The following is a 16,355-nucleotide window of genomic DNA, read 5'->3' as shown; positions in this document are numbered from 1 at the left end:
GCCCAGTTCCAGTCCTGACTGGTCTCTGGGTTGGAAAGGAGGCTCTCAGATCACTGATGGGGTTACTCATGACCACCTCCTCAGAGATTTGGCTGCTGAGGATGTAGGATTGGTTCAGGCCAGCGTGTGGACAGAAAGCATTGAAAAACATGGTAATATAATGTAGCAATTAGCCTAAAGCTTTATCGTGTCAATTGCAAGGTTGGGTTCAATTACCCGCTGCTGTCTCTATGTACATTCTCCCTGTGACCCTGTGGGATTCCTCCGGATTCTCCGGTTTCCTCCCATAGTCCAAAGGAGGACAGGTTAGGGTTAGTGAGTGGTGGACATGCTATGTTGGCACAGAAGCATTGGTGACTCCAGCATGTCCTGAGACTGCGCTGGTCATTGAAACATTGTGTTCACAATGTGTCATTTGCATCTGTGTACATATGACAAACAACGTTAAGTTCTTGTGTTCTAATTTTTAACTCATCAATGCACAAAGATACTCTTGCCCACTCAAACATCTCCCCACAGTCACTGCATATTTATTAACTTCAGCTCAAATAATTATAGATTCCCTACCAACACTGAAAGAAAAGTTAATCAGTAAGATGAATTATAAACAATGACCATGGATTGGAAGTTGTCCAAGTCCTGTACACTCCTGGTCTGATGAATTTATAAATATAATTCTTCAAGTTATACTGTACAGAGGCCTGCTTGTAAAATTCTTGGAAGGGTGCAGACACAACTCTTGGAGCAGGATTTGGTGCGGACCGTGATGCTGCCTGCAATGGAGAGGCATCACTGCGCGGAGGAGGTGTGCAGCCTAACAGCAAGTGATTGACTTAGTCGCTTTTCTTGTGATCACAAGACCCCGTTGGAATGCTGAAAGTCCAATTCATTGGTAAACGGTAGAGGAGCTGCATGGCCTCCGTCATAGCGAGGACTAGGCTTCAAGATACCGTGGCCTTGGATCGCCTGCTTGAAGCTGCCCAGGGGGAGATATCAGTGGGCACTCCACTGGCAGCGGTGATGTGACCCCATGCCAGAATCCGTGCTGTCCCTCAGTGTTCGCTCCGCAGACCAGCTGTATCGTGTTTGACTGCAGGTTTCTGCAACATTCATGGACAAAGGGTCTTGGACTATATTTTTTTATGTGACTGTGTTTTACCAATGCCTTATCTGTGCTTACTGTCTTATATGTGGTATATATGCCTTGAGCTGTGTATGACCGTTGGAATCGTATTTTGCATCTTGACCCCAGAGTAACACTGTTTTGTCTGGCTGCATTCATGGGTATTCATGTATGTTTGAGTGACGATTAAACTTGAACTTGACAACTCATCCTCTGGGTTGGTTCTCCAGCACAGAAACAGACCCTTCAGCACCTCTTATCCATTTGTACCCAGCAAATCCTCGCTTGACCCTTAGCCTGCCATGTCTTTTGTTTGTTCACGTGGCTTTCAAGGTGTTTCGAAAGACTGATTTCTACCATTTTCCTAATCAATGTGTTCCTCATATCTAAACTTTCCACAGTTCTTTGGGAACACACAGTACAGTGTAGGAACAGGGACTCTGGCCCATGATGTCAGTGCTAACAATGATGCCAAACTAATCCCATCAACCTACACGTAACCCACATCTCTCCATTCCCTTCATATTCTTGTCCCATTTCTAAATGCCTTTTTAAGTGCCTCTGTTAACATGTTCCAGAAACCCTCCACTGAGTAAAATAAAACTTATGCCTCGCATCTCCTTTGAACTTACCCCTCTCACTTTAAATGTATGCCCTCTAGAGTTAGACATGTCTACCTGGGGAGAAAGATACCCGTTGGCTACTCCAGCTATCAGGTCTCTCCAGAAAAAAAACGACACGTTTGTCCAAACTTCCTTAACTTGCCCCAAAACATCTCTTTTAAACTGGCCTCCCTCACTTTAAATGCATGCCCTCTGTTTTAAATATGTCTACCCTGGGAAAAAAAAAGATCAAATCTCCCCTCAGCTTAGAATGTTCCAGAGAAAACAACACAAGCTTATCTAAGCTTTTTAACTTGCCCCACACATTTCCCTTGAAGCTTTGTCCCCTCTTTTGCAGAGGAGCTGTGTGGCCTCTGGTCATCTGGTGCTCGTCATTTGAGTATCTGAGAAAGATACTACCTACTCACCTCTGCTTCTCATAGCTTTATAAAATTCTATCAGGTCACCCCCTCAGCCTCCAATGCTCCTGAGAAAATAACCCCTCCGATCACTCCTTATAGCTCATACAGAGACGAATCCCACCAAGTCTCCCCAGATTCCACCCTTCACCTACACAGTAGAGGCAATTAACTAGGTGTCTTTGGGATGTGGGAGGGAACGAGAGCACCTGGAGGAAGTCTATATGGTCACAGAGAGGCCATGCAAACTCCACACACAAAAGCAGTGGCAGAGGTGAGGACTTAACCCTGAGATCTCTGGCCTCATGACATAGCATCTCAACTAGCCGAACTATCTAAAAGTAGGCAAGATGGCCAGTGATACGAGGTGATTTAGAGTCAGAGTCATAGAGTAATACAGCAAGGGAACAGGAACTTCAGCCCTACTGGTTCATGCAGACCACAGCATCCTCCCGATGAGTTCCAGTTGCCCGTGCTTGGCCAATAACTGTCCAAGCTCCTCCTCTCCGTGTATCCATCCAATACCTCTTAAATGTTGCGTCTGTACCTGCCTCGATCACTTCCTCTGGCAGCCCATTCCAGGTACTCACTTCCTCTGTGAGAAGTTACCTCTCAAGTCTTTTAAATCTCTCCCTTCTTGCCTTGTATCTGTATCCTCTAGTTTTGGACTTCTCAACCCTGGGGAGAAAGACTATGACTGTGCTACCCTTCATGACTTTTATGAACTTCTACAACGACATCAATGTTCCAAGGAATAAAGATCCAGCGTGGCCGATCTCTCCTTGTAACTCGGGTTCTCTAGTCAAATCAGCATCTTCATGAACTCCTTCTACACCCTCTCCAGTCTTTCCTATACAGTGATCAAAACTGTATACAGAACTCCAAGTGCAGCATCACCAATGATTTATATAACTGAAAAATAACGTTTGAACTCCTAAATGTGTTGCCCTGACTGATGAAGAGCAGCAAGCTAAATGCCTTCTCAACCACCCTGTCTAATCTGTGTGGCTGCTTTCAGCAAACGGTCCATTTGTACTTCCAGGTCCTTCTGTTCACAACACTCATCGGTGCCCTGCCACTCACAGTGAATGTCCTACCCTGATCTGAAAGTCCAAACTGCTTCACCTATTTACCAGTCTTCAGCCCAACTCCCTAACTGATCTCTTTGTAATTCATTGTAACCAACATCAATGAGCCTTCTTACCTGATGGCACAGATATTTATTTCTCCAGCTTCCAGTAATTTCTCCCGCCACCCCCATTTTCCATTTCCCATTCCCTCTTGCCCCATCTCTTCTCACCTGCCCATCACCTCCCTCTGGTGCCCCTCCTCCTTCCCTTTCTTCCATGGTCTGCTCTCCTCTCTTACTAGATTTGATCCCCTTCAGCAGTTTACCTCCTCCACCCATCACCTCCTAGTTCATCCCCCTCCCCCCACCCAGCCACCTTCCTCCTCACCTGGCTTCACCTATCACCTGCCATTTTGTACCCCTTCCCCTCCATCGACTCTTATTCTGGCTTCTGCCTCCCTCTCTTTCCAGTCTGATGAAGGGTTTCACCCCTGAAGCACTGACCGTTTATCTCCCTCCATAGATGCTGCCTGAACTGCTGAGTTCCTCGAGCATTGCTTAGGATTTCCGACACCTGCAGACCCTCACCATCACTGTCAACAAGAATCCCTAACTTAGAACCATCAACAATCTTGCTCATCATGCCATGTATGACGGAAGTAATAGCTAATACCAGAGGGATAACTTTAATATGACTGGAAGAAGGTTTAGGCAGGGGCCAGTCAGAGGTAGTTTCTATTTGTTTATTTTACACGGAGTGTGGTGGGGTGTGTGGAATGCACTGCCAGGAATGTTGGTAGAGGCAGGTACACAAGGGACATTTAAGATATTCTTAGATAGGTACCTGAATGAAGAAAGAAAAATGAATGACTAAGGGGGATAGACTGATCATAGAGTAGATTAAAAGGTTGGCAGAACATGACAGGCCGAGGTCTGTACTGTTCTATGGTCCATGTATAATCATATCCAATCATTTCTGTAAATAATTTGGACATGATTTTACATAGACCGATGAATAGAGAGAGGTTCTAATACTGATCCCTGGCTCACCTCACTTGTCACAGGTCACCGGTCAGATAATCAGCCTTCAAGCATCACCCACTGCATCCCATCATCAAGCCAACTCTGAATGTCATGTGACAAAGGACACCCGTGATGTCAGTGGGTGCCAGGTTCAGATGCCTGTGCCTGCAGGAGGCATAAGTCACCCAAACTGAGGTGATAATTCTGTATTATGTAGAATTCTCATAAATCTGTATATGCCTCATTCACCTGTGCTCCAGGAAACATCCTTTTTAACCTTTCACTGTAACTCAGGTCCTTGTAAATTTTCTCTGCACTCTTCCAGGCTCATTGATATCTTTCCTGGTAAGTCAGCGTGCCCAGAGTTCACAGGATTAATGTTGAAAAATCGAAGCCTGAAGCCTGCAGGAGTCTGGAAGTCAAAGCCTGATGGCCAAAGTTTGGAGGCTGGTGGACTGCCCTTGTGTGGGTCTGGGTGGCTGGGAGGGAGGGAGGGAGGGAGGAGGCTCATTTTGCTGCTGCTACTTACTGTCTTCTGTTTAGTTTTTGTGCTCTGCCAAGAACTTTTGGCATGGTAACCTGGGGCAAGAATGTCAGGCGATACTTGCAGGCTACCCCATCACATCCTTGGGTGTGTTGGTTGTTAACACAAATGACACATTTCACTGCACATTTCAATGCGTATGTGATAAATAAATCTGAATCTAATTCTGAATCCACCTCAGTATCTCCCCCGGACAGCCAGAGCAGCGGCTCCACTGAGTACTCACGGTGCACGTGGTGAGAAGCCAGCCGATGATGGCCCACCGGGGCAGGATGTCAGAGCTGAGCACCTCGTTGGAGGGATGGACGACGCCGCAGATGTACCGGATCAGGTCACAGCGCAGCGACTGGCTGTCGGGAGTGGAGAGGTACTGCCGCTGGAACCAGTCCTGGTATCGCTTCTGCTGTCCAAACCGGACCTGTGGCGAGAAACAAAAGCACTGACATTTTAGTACCAGAGTGAGATAATAGATATTAGACTGTTATACAGCTCACACTGAGCTTTCAGGGGAAGCTCTGGTTAGCGGAAGCAAATAACACATTTCACTGCATGCTTTGATGAATATGCGACAAATAAAGCTAATCTTTCTTTTATCATCTTCCCATCTACACTATCTTCATTTGCCAAACTGATTTCCTTTCTTTCTATGCGATGTCTAGGGACTGTATTGGGGAGCTTGGGCTGGTGAAAAGGGAACCAACAATTTCTGATTCAGGAAGTTAAACAGCCCTTCAGCCCAACTCTCCATGGTACCTGGAAGAGTGCGGAGACAATTTACAAGGATTTTGCCAGGACCTGAGTTACGGTGAAAGGTTAAAAAGGATGTTCACAGGAGAATGAGGGGAGATTTGATAGGCGTATACAAGATTATGAGGGATGAATAAGGTGAACGTATGCAGGTTTGTTCCTTCAGGCTGGGTGAGACTAGGACTGGAAGTCATTGGTTAAGGGTGAAAGTTAAATACTTAAGGCAAATCTGAGGGTGAACTTCTTCACTCAGAGGCTGGTGCGAGTGTGGAATGAGCTGTTGGCAGAAGTGGTGGATGTGGGTTCAATTGTACTATTTGAGAGAAGATAGGATACCAGGCCTTTGGAGGGGTATGTTCCGGGTTCAACTAGATGGTACGAGGCAAAAGGTCAGGTCAGTATGGACTAGACTGGGCCGAAGGAAGTGTTTCTCTGCTATTATACTCTATGACTACAAGCAACCAGCACAGGTTTCAGGGAACAATTGTTACAAGGCTGTGACCCAAAAAATGACATGGCGCTTTGTGATGTCCTATAGGGATTCAGTGCAACAGTCCTTTGAGAGCACAGGTATGGCCTTCCCTAGGGGAATTGAGTCCTGATGACAGACGATGAGCCTGTGGCCCACTCCATTACTCTGCGTCAATTAGGGCATCAAGCAAGATTAAAATCATCAAAGACAAGAGCAGAAAACGAACAGGTGTTCATTACCTGCATTTGATTGGTTCCCCTCTCTTCTCGCTACTACCGTCAGGCGGAGGAGCAGGACTCTTGGGTCCCACGCCGCCAGGTTCAGAAGCACTGAAGGAACTGCACTCGCCTCAATGCTGAATGGGCTCTGCAGCCTGTGGACTCACTTCCAGGGACACTTGAGTTCATGTTCCATGTGCTTTCGTTTACTTTTTTAAAAAAAAGTACTATTTGCATGACTTGATCAAAAATGAAGGACGATCTGATGTTCAGCTCACTACTCCTGTCAGGTTTACTTGCTTCAGTGCGGAACTGACTCCGAGGCCGTGGCCTGTAACTATCAGCTCTCTCTCAGTGCTGAACTGACTCCGAGCCCATGGCCTGTAACTATCAGCTCTCTCTCAGTGCGGAACTGACTCCGAGGCCGTGGCCTGTAACTATCAGCTCTCTCTCAGTGCTGAACTGACTCCGAGCCCATGGCCTGTAACTATCAGCTCTCTCTCAGTGCGGAACTGACTCCGAGCCCGTGGCCTGTAACTAACAGCACTCTCTCAGTGCGGAACTGACTCCCAAGCCCGTGGTCTGTAACTATCAGCACTCTCTCAGTGCTGAACTGACTCCGAGCCCGTGGCCTGTAACTATCAGCACTCTCTCAGTGCTGAACTGACTCCGAGGCCGTGGCCTGTAACTATCAGCTCTCTCTCAGTGCTGAACTGACTCCGAGCCCGTGGCCTGTAACTATCAGCACTCTCTCAGTGCTGAACTGACTCCGAGGCCGTGGCCTGTAACTATCAGCTCTCTCTCAGTGCTGAACTGACTCCGAGCCCATGGCCTGTAACTATCAGCTCTCTCTCAGTGCAGAACTGACTCCGAGGCCGTGGCCTGTAACTATCAGCTCTCTCTCAGTGCTGAACTGACTCCGAGGCCGTGGCCTGTAACTATCAGCTCTCTCTCAGTGCAGAACTGACTCCGAGCCCGTGGCCTGTAACTATCAGCTCTCTCTCAGTGCTGAACTGACTCCGAGCCCATGGCCTGTAACTATCAGCACTCTCTCAGTGCTGAACTGACTCCGAGCACGTGGTCTGTAACTATCAGCTCTCTCTCAGTGCAGAACTGACTCCGAGCCCATGGCCTGTAACTATCAGCACTCTCTCAGTGCTGAACTGACTCCGAGCCCGTGGCCTGTAACTATCAGCACTCTCTCAGTGCGGAACTGACTCCGAGCCCGTGGCCTGTAACTATCAGCTCTCTCTCAGTGCTGAACTGACTCCGAGCCCGTGGCCTGTAAATATCAGCACTCTCTCAGTGCTGAACTGACTCCGAGCACGTGGTCTGTAACTATCAGCTCTCTCTCAGTGCAGAACTGACTCCGAGCCCATGGCCTGTAACTATCAGCACTCTCTCAGTGCTGAACTGACTCCGAGCCCGTGGCCTGTAACTATCAGCACTCTCTCAGTGCGGAACTGACTCCGAGCCCGTGGCCTGTAACTATCAGCTCTCTCTCAGTGCTGAACTGACTCCGAGCCCGTGGCCTGTAAATATCAGCACTCTCTCAGTGCAGAACTGACTCCGAGCCCGTGGCCTGTAACTATCAGCTCTCTCTCAGTGCTGAACTGACTCCGAGCCCATGGTCTGTAACTATCAGCTCTCTCTCAGTGCTGAACTGACTCCGAGCACGTGGTCTGTGACTATCAGCACTCTCTCAGTGCAGAACTGACTCCGAGCCCGTGGCCTGTAACTATCAGCACTCTCTCATTGCTGAACTGACTCCGAGCCCATGGTCTGTAACTATCAGCACTCTCTCAGTGCTGAACTGACTCCGAGGCCGTGGCCTGTAACTATCAGCTCTCTCTCAGTGCAGAACTGACTCCGAGCCCGTGGCCTGTAACTATCAGCTCTCTCTCAGTGCTGAACTGACTCCGAGGCCGTGGCCTGTAACTATCAGCTCTCTCTCAGTGCAGAACTGACTCCGAGCCCGTGGCCTGTAACTATCAGCACTCTCTCAGTGCAGAACTGACTCCGAGCCCGTGGCCTGTAACTATCAGCACTCTCTCAGTGCAGAACTGACTACGAGCCCGTGGCCTGTAACTATCAGCTCTCTCTCAGTGCTGAACTGACTCCGAGCCCGTGGCCTGTAACTATCAGCTCTCTCTCAGTGCTGAACTGACTCCGAGCCCGTGGCCTGTAACTATCAGCTCTCTCTCAGTGCTGAACTGACTCCGAGCCCGTGGCCTGTGACTATCAGCACTCTCTCAGTGCAGAACTGACTCCGAGCACGTGGCCTGTAACTATCAGCTCTCTCTCAGTGCTGAACTGACTCCGAGCCCGTGGCCTGTAACTATCAGCTCTCTCTCAGTGCTGAACTGACTCCGAGCACGTGGCCTGTAACTATCAGCACTCTCTCAGTGCTGAACTGACTCCGAGCCCGTGGCCTGTAACTATCAGCTCTCTCTCAGTGCTGAACTGACTCCGAGCACGTGGCCTGTAACTATCAGCACTCTCTCAGTGCTGAACTGACTCCGAGCCCGTGGCCTGTGACTATCAGCTCTCTCTCAGTGCTGAACTGACTCCGAGGCCGTGGCCTGTAACTATCAGCACTCTCTCAGTGCTGAACTGACTCCGAGCCCGTGGCCTGTAACTATCAGCTCTCTCTCAGTGCAGAACTGACTCTGAGCACGTGGCCTGTAACTATCAGCACTCTCTCAGTGCTGAACTGACTCCGAGGCCGTGGTCTGTAACTATCAGCACTCTCTCAGTGCTGAACTGACTCCGAGGCCGTGGTCTGTAACTATCAGCACTCTCTCATTGCTGAACTGACTCCGAGGCCGTGGTCTGTAACTATCAGCACTCTCTCAGTGCTGAACTGACTCCGAGGCCGTGGCCTGTGACTATCAGCACTCTCTCAGTGCTGAACTGACTCCGAGCCCGTGGCCTGTAACTATCAGCACTCTCTCAGTGCTGAACTGACTCCGAGGCCGTGGCCTGTGACTATCAGCACTCTCTCAGTGCTGAACTGACTCCGAGCCCGTGGCCTGTAACTATCAGCACTCTCTCAGTGCTGAACTGACTCCGAGCCCGTGGCCTGTAACTATCAGCTCTCTCTCATTGCTGAACTGACTCCGAGGCCGTGGTCTGTAACTATCAGCTCTCTCTCAGTGCAGAACTGACTCCGAGCCCGTGGCCTGTAACTATCAGCACTCTCTCAGTGCTGAACTGACTCCGAGCCCGTGGCCTGTAACTATCAGCTCTCTCTCAGTGCGGAACTGACTCCAAGCCCATGGTCTGTGACTATCAGCACTCTCTCAGTGCAGAACTGACTCCGAGCCCGTGGCCTGTAACTATCAGCACTCTCTCAGTGCAGAACTGACTCCGAGCCCGTGGCCTGTAACTATCAGCTCTCTCTCAGTGCAGAACTGACTCCGAGCCCGTGGCCTGTAACTATCAGCTCTCTCTCAGTGCAGAACTGACTCCGAGCCCGTGGCCTGTAACTATCAGCTCTCTCTCAGTGCTGAACTGACTCCGAGGCCGTGGCCTGTAACTATCAGCACTCTCTCAGTGCTGAACTGACTCCGAGCCCGTGGCCTGTAACTATCAGCACTCTCTCAGTGCTGAACTGACTCCGAGCCCGTGGCCTGTAACTATCAGCACTCTCTCAGTGCTGAACTGACTCCGAGCCCGTGGCCTGTAACTATCAGCTCTCTCTCAGTGCAGAACTGACTCTGAGCACGTGGCCTAACTATCAGCACTCTCTCAGTGCTGAACTGACTCCGAGCACGTGGCCTGTAACTATCAGCACTCTCTCAGTGCTGAACTGACTCCGAGGCCGTGGTCTGTAACTATCAGCACTCTCTCAGTGCTGAACTGACTCCGAGGCCGTGGTCTGTAACTATCAGCACTCTCTCAGTGCTGAACTGACTCCGAGGCCGTGGTCTGTAACTATCAGCACTCTCTCAGTGCTGAACTGACTCCGAGGCCGTGGTCTGTAACTATCAGCACTCTCTCATTGCTGAACTGACTCCGAGGCCGTGGCCTGTGACTATCAGCTCTCTCTCAATGCTGAACTGATTCTGTGGATGTAGAGTCACTTTTACTTTTTCATTGTTTGCACGATTTGTTCTTTTTTTTTACACACATTGCGTTCTTGATGGTCTTTGTTGCATGGGTTTTTAAAAAATGGGTTTTATTGTGTTTCTTCGTTTTGTGGCTGCTTGCAAGAAGATGAATCTCAAGGTTGTATCCAGTATACATACTCTGAACTTTGAAGACTCCAACTTACCCTGGAGGTCATGAACAGCAATTTGGTTTCCATGTCGGGTGTTAAGCGGCATGCCAAGAACTTCCGGGATGTCCGGGTCTGTAAAAGCTGCAGAATACCTGAGGAGGGAAAATAAAAAGGCCGGAGATATTACTCAAAAGCAGTGGATTTCAACTCATTGGAACCCACCACAGCTCCAGGACGTGAAGATGCAGCAGTTGAGTTGCTGGGTGAATAATCTTGAGGATGTGAATTTGAGTTTCATCTGTTATGATCCCAGCCCCCTCCTTTGTGAGAATCGCAGGAGCACTAGTTGAGGGGGGGGGGGGGGGTCAGTAGACCCAAGAAGTGGGAGAGAGAGAGACGTGCTGAATAGACACAGGAAGTGGGAGAGAGAGAGACGTGCAGAGTACCGCGTTCCACCGGGATGCAAAATAAGGCGACAGTGACTATTGTCTCATGGAGACCATGTGTAAAGCCCTCGGGCAAAGTGGGCTGGTTGAGAGAGAGATTGCATCATCCCAACCTGACTGACACCTGCGACCCCGTGAGGAAGTATAAAGGAGGGTCTGGGGGGGGGGGGGGGGGGAAGCCCCTTCAGACGCACCAAGAAGACACGAGAGTGATCCCGTTGTAGCGGGAAGCCATTTTGAAGGAAGCCACGTGTGTTAGGATTCCGGGATTGGAATCTGTGGCTGGAATCACGGAAAACCGCTTTTAACTAACATCGGGGGGGTGGGGGAGCTCGCTCCCCTGATTCAACGGATGCTTCATAAAGACCCGGCAAGTTTTTCCTTTTCTCACCAATCTCTCTCTCTCTGTCGCAACATCTGAAACCCAGCGATTCCCAAAAGGCTGAAGCCTGCAGATTTCTGAGTGACTTTTATATTTCCAATGGACAGTATATTATCCCCTAGACAACAGTAGAGCTCATTTCATAATGATGATTATTACTATACCCGCGCTTTAGATTGAGTATTGATGACGTGCATTATCTGAATGTTTGTAATAACCTTACTTTGGTACCCCTTTATAAATAAAAACATTTGAAAATAGTGACATCAGACTTCAACGGACCTCTCTATCTTTGCTGGTAAGTTACGGGATACGTAACACATCAAAGCAGCTGAAGAACTAGAACTGAATGTGGGCTTCAAAGGCCTGCTAATAGAACTACAGTCACAGTTATACAAGACTGTAAGCTTGGTGATTATTGCTTTACAAAGAAGCATCTCACTCACTGATAGCAACTCACACACACACAATGCTAGAGGAACTCAACAGAACAGGAGGTAACAATGGGGGGGGGGGGTGAAAATAAACAGTTGACGTTTTGGGCCAAGACCTTTCATCAGGGCAGGAAAGGAAGGGGGCAGAAGTCATGAGGTGGTGGGGAGGAGGGGAAGGACTACAAGCTGGCAGGTGACAGAGAAGACCTAGTGAGGGGGAAAGTAGGTGGGTGGAGGAGGGAGGATGAAGTGAGAAGCTGGAAAGTAATAGGTGGATGAGGTAGAAGCTGAAGCAGGAGGAATCTGATAGGAGAAGACAGTACACTATGGATGAAAAGGAAGGAGGAGGGGAACCAGATGGGCAGGTGAGGAGAAAAGAAAGGGTAAGAGGGAGCCAGAATGAGAAATAGAAAAATATAGAGGAAGGGGTGAGAAACTGCCAGCAGATGGAGAAATGGCTGTCCATTACATCAAGTTGGAGGCTGCCCATACAGAACATGGTGTTGCTCCTCCAACCTCTCAGTTTCAGGAGGGGCCATGAAGCAACATGTCGGAACAGAAATGGGAGGTTGAATTGGCCACAGGCGAACCTGCCTTTTGTGACAGACAGACAGACAGAGCAAAGCTGCTTGATGAAGCAGACCCCTAATCCTGTCTTTGCACAACTCCAATTCAAAGTCAAATTGTTCAGGAAGATGTTTAGTCTTAAACAACAGAGGAACCTGCAATAAAACGCAGTGATAGCCACATTCCAACAGGAATTTCTAAGAGAACAAATTCCCAGTTCTGGGAGATAACAGAGCGGACTCAGCCCAACATCAGGCTCTGAACAGAAAAGACTAACAGAGGACATGAACCGACGATCCAGAGTCTCCAGGTGAAGTGCACTCAAGGATTGGTGCAGGATCTCTTGTCTTTCTCGTACAAAAACTATTCCCCCCCAGTATTGTACCCCAGTGACATGCATCCCCCTGCCACCATCTTTACCAATACTAGATCCTTATACCAGGTCTACAATTATAGACCTGCCCCAAACAGTACTATACCCATCCAGACCAGTACTGCGTCTGTCACACTCATCCTGATAAGCAGTGCAACACACACAAAATGCTAGAAGAACTCAGCAGGTCAGGCAGCATCTATGGTCTGGAAGGAGAGGTCAACCCTTTGGGCTGAGACCCTTCTTCAGGACTGGAGCTGAAAGGGCCAGAACAAGGTGATGAGGGGGGAGGGGAAGGAGTACAAGCTGGCAGTTGAGGGGGAAGGTGGATGAGTGGGGAAGGGAGATTAGGTAAGAAGCTGGGAGTACTCTATCCCAGTTTTATACAGGGACAGACCCGTCCCCAACAGCACCAAACATTACAGCAACAGACCCAACCTCACCAGTACTGTACCCCGATATTAAACAGTGAAAGACCTGTCTCCATTGATTCTGCTTTCCAGTGCTACACAGTGACAGACCCGTCCCCACCGGTACCATACCCGTTTTTTTCCAGTGACAGACCCAACCCATCTCCACTGGTACTGTACTCCAGTGTTATACAGTGACAGGCCCGTAACCCGGTGTTATAGCGATTGACCCGTCCCCACCGGTACCGTACCCCGGTGTTGTACAGCGACAGACCCATCCCCACACACCAGTACCGTACCCCGGTGTTATACAGTGACAGACCCGTCCCCACCGGTACCGTACCCCGGTGTTGTACAGTGACAGACCCGTCCCCACCGGTACCGTACCCCGGTGTTGTACAGTGACAGACCCGTCCCCACCGGTACCGTACCCCGGTGTTGTACAGTGACAGACCCGTCCCCACCGGTACCGTACTCTGGTGTTACACAGTGACAGACCCGTCCCCACCGGTACCGTACCCTGGTGTTACACAGTGACAGACCCATCCCCACCGGTACCGTACCCCGGTGTTGTACAGTGACAGACCCGTCCCCACCTGAACCATACCCCGGTGTTGTATAGTGACAGACCACTTCCACCACTTTCCAAAAGTCAAACATGAAACAGAGGCTGCGGCTTTTCAACATTAATCTCCTTTAGCTCACTGTAATCCCATGTGTGATTTGCACCCATGTACCGATTCCTACTTTTGATATTTAACCTTCTTGACATAGCTCATAGAAACAATGCCCTTCCCACCGACTGTGTGACATTAACAGCCCGTACCTGTGAACTGGGGGTTGAGAGACTGCGGACTGTGCAGAAGGTCCCTCCATAACTTCTCAAACTCGGGGATCCTGGCAACATTCTGAAGTAGGCGGACCAGATCCCGGCCGATCATTGTACAGTCCATAAACTGGAGGGGAAAAAAATCATGTTGTCAGTCACAATCAGGAGGGCTGGATCTCTCAAGCTGCCCTGACGTGGGCCACTCCAGTGAGCACACTTGATAATGGGCACTGGACAGTAGTTTGGGTGTGGGAGTCGTCGCCTGTCCGAGGCACAGGTGTTTTCCAGCGGACTTTGAGACTGTTTATCGCGCATCAAGTGTACTCATTTGTCCATAATCCAGCTAAGCTAAAGGAAATGGGTAGAGCGATGTTGCTGGACATCATCCGCCAGTTTTAGTGCCATGTGAGACCCCGCTGGCCATTTCCAGCACTCACCTTCTCCCGTAGCAGCGTCATGCAGAAGTCCACCTCCTTCTGCCGGAGGGACAGGAGCGGCGGGGTGCCATGGTGGTCCACGATCAGGCGCAGGTACGTGTAGATGATCATGGCAATCAACATGTTGCTCTTCATCACCCACTCCCTGGGGGAAAGGCAGAGTGGACACTGAGCACACGCTGTAGCTGATCTGCGCCTGCCCCACACCCATTCATTCTGTGCATACTTAACTGACACTATCTCATTATCCTTCTCCATGCCTCTATCTCCTTCCCCCTCCCTCTCTCCCCTACCCTGATTCCTTCCCCTGTTTATCTAGCTTCTTAAATTCATCTCCTGTATTCAATCACAGGAAGGGAACTAGCCAGTCGCCCAACTCCTCCACTCCAACCAAATAGACTACCTGAGGTTGTCCTATCCGCCCATCTCTCTAAACATCTCCCATCCAAACTCCTGTCCAAATGCCTTCCCTAAAGAGACAAGTTTCACATTTGCACTGCAACCTGACTCCTTGTTGGTTATCTGCAAGTATCAAGGGCCTTTCATCTTGATCTTACCCAAAAATGCCAACCCCCATGGACTTTTAGGATCTACCTGGTAGATGGTACACTTTATTCTGCATTGTTACTGGTTTACCTTATTCTAGCTCAATGCATTATATAATGATTTGATCTGTATGAACAGTATGTAAGACAAGCCTTTCACTGTACATGTGACAATAATAAACCCTATTCAAGTTATACAGCACAACCTAGATGCCCATCTCACTAGTCTTATTCGCTCATATCCCTCTAAACCCTTCCGTTCCATGAACCTGCCTATGTGCCACTTAAATGTTGCAGTTGTTCCCAGCTCTGCCTCTACATACACACCACTGTCTGGGTGAAAAACGTGCCCCATTGAGTATCTTCCTGCTCACCTTAAAACCTCTTCCCTCTAGTTTTAGATTCCATGCCCAAGTGATTTAATAAACCTCTGCAACAGGGGTTCCCAACCTGGGGTGCAAGATGGAATTTCAGGGAGTGTGACAAAGAGTGGCTTGTGTGCTTGAGTGATGAGTCAGAAGTCATTACTCAGCCAGCTGCCAGTGTACCGTGAGAAGTGGTAGTAACGTTTGTCCCAAGCGCACTCCAGTCTCCCGCTGCCCGAGTCAGCGTTGAGGAGTCTCATCAGTGTTACCTGAGAGTTACACCTCAGCGTTGAGGAGTCTCATCAGTGTTACCTGAGAGTTACACCTCAGCGTTGAGGAGTCTCATCAGTGTTACCTGAGAGTTACACCTCAGCGTTGAGGAGTCTCATCAGTGTTACCTGAGAGTTACACCTCAGAGTTGAGGAGTCTCATCAATGTTACCTGGGAGTTACACCTCAGAGTTGAGGAGTCTCATCAGTGTTACCTGAGAGTTACACCTCAGCGTTGAGGAGTCTCATCAGTGTTACCTGAGAGTTACACCTCAGCATTGAGGAGTCTCATCAGTGTTACCTGAGAGTTACACCTCAGAGTTGAGGAGTCTCATCAATGTTACCTGAGAGTTACACCTCAGAGTTGAGGATTCTCATCAATTTACTGTTTACAATTTATTCTGAATAAATTAGAATCTGATTGCTCAATTTATATTTGCATTTTATGCACTGAGTTAAAAGCTTATTTTTTTAAGTTCAATTTGTTCACCCGCAGAATTGTATGTGGTTCAGTTTGTGGTTCAAACATTAGAAATTAGACTTCTTCATCTTCAAATGTGATATTACTTTTGTAGGGGGTGCAAACATTAATCAAACATTTCCTAGGTGTGTGGGGCATAGAAAAGGTTGGGAACCACTGCTCTACAAGGTCACCCCTCAGCTTCCTCTACCCAACTTGGGAAAAACTTTCAAGATTTTAAAAACCACTAGTTGGTCTTGTCGAAAGAAACAAACAGCCCATATTGCTTATGTCTGTCTGGACACTCCAAGATGCTCCAGAGCAATGAAGTATTTCCTTTCTTGAGTCACAGAGCACAGCAACAGATTCAGATTTGCCACATGCATGTCAAAACATTCA

The 16,355-nt window shown here is 48.9% G+C and overlaps 1 protein-coding gene across 5 annotated transcripts in view; it reads right to left on the bottom strand.

The window, feature by feature from the left end:
• The window catches only part of ints3 (integrator complex subunit 3), a 169,234-nt gene that overhangs the window by 95,408 nt on the left and 57,471 nt on the right, over positions 1-16,355 (bottom strand). For all 5 annotated transcript variants that reach the window (XM_059980055.1, XM_059980054.1, XM_059980050.1 and 2 more), the window contains exons 7-10: positions 14,318-14,462; positions 13,878-14,007; positions 10,494-10,591; positions 5,007-5,198 (exon numbers count right to left, since the gene is read on the bottom strand). In XM_059980055.1, the coding sequence (XP_059836038.1) occupies positions 5,007-5,198; positions 10,494-10,591; positions 13,878-14,007; positions 14,318-14,462 (565 nt within the window). The remainder of the gene's footprint in view (positions 1-5,006; positions 5,199-10,493; positions 10,592-13,877; positions 14,008-14,317; positions 14,463-16,355) is intronic.

This window comes from Hypanus sabinus, chromosome 9, assembly GCF_030144855.1.
Source record: "Hypanus sabinus isolate sHypSab1 chromosome 9, sHypSab1.hap1, whole genome shotgun sequence".
Taxonomy (NCBI): Eukaryota; Metazoa; Chordata; class Chondrichthyes; order Myliobatiformes; family Dasyatidae; genus Hypanus; species Hypanus sabinus.
The sequence above is the reverse complement of the archived record's forward strand: the minus strand, read 5'-3'. Positions and strand labels throughout refer to the sequence as shown.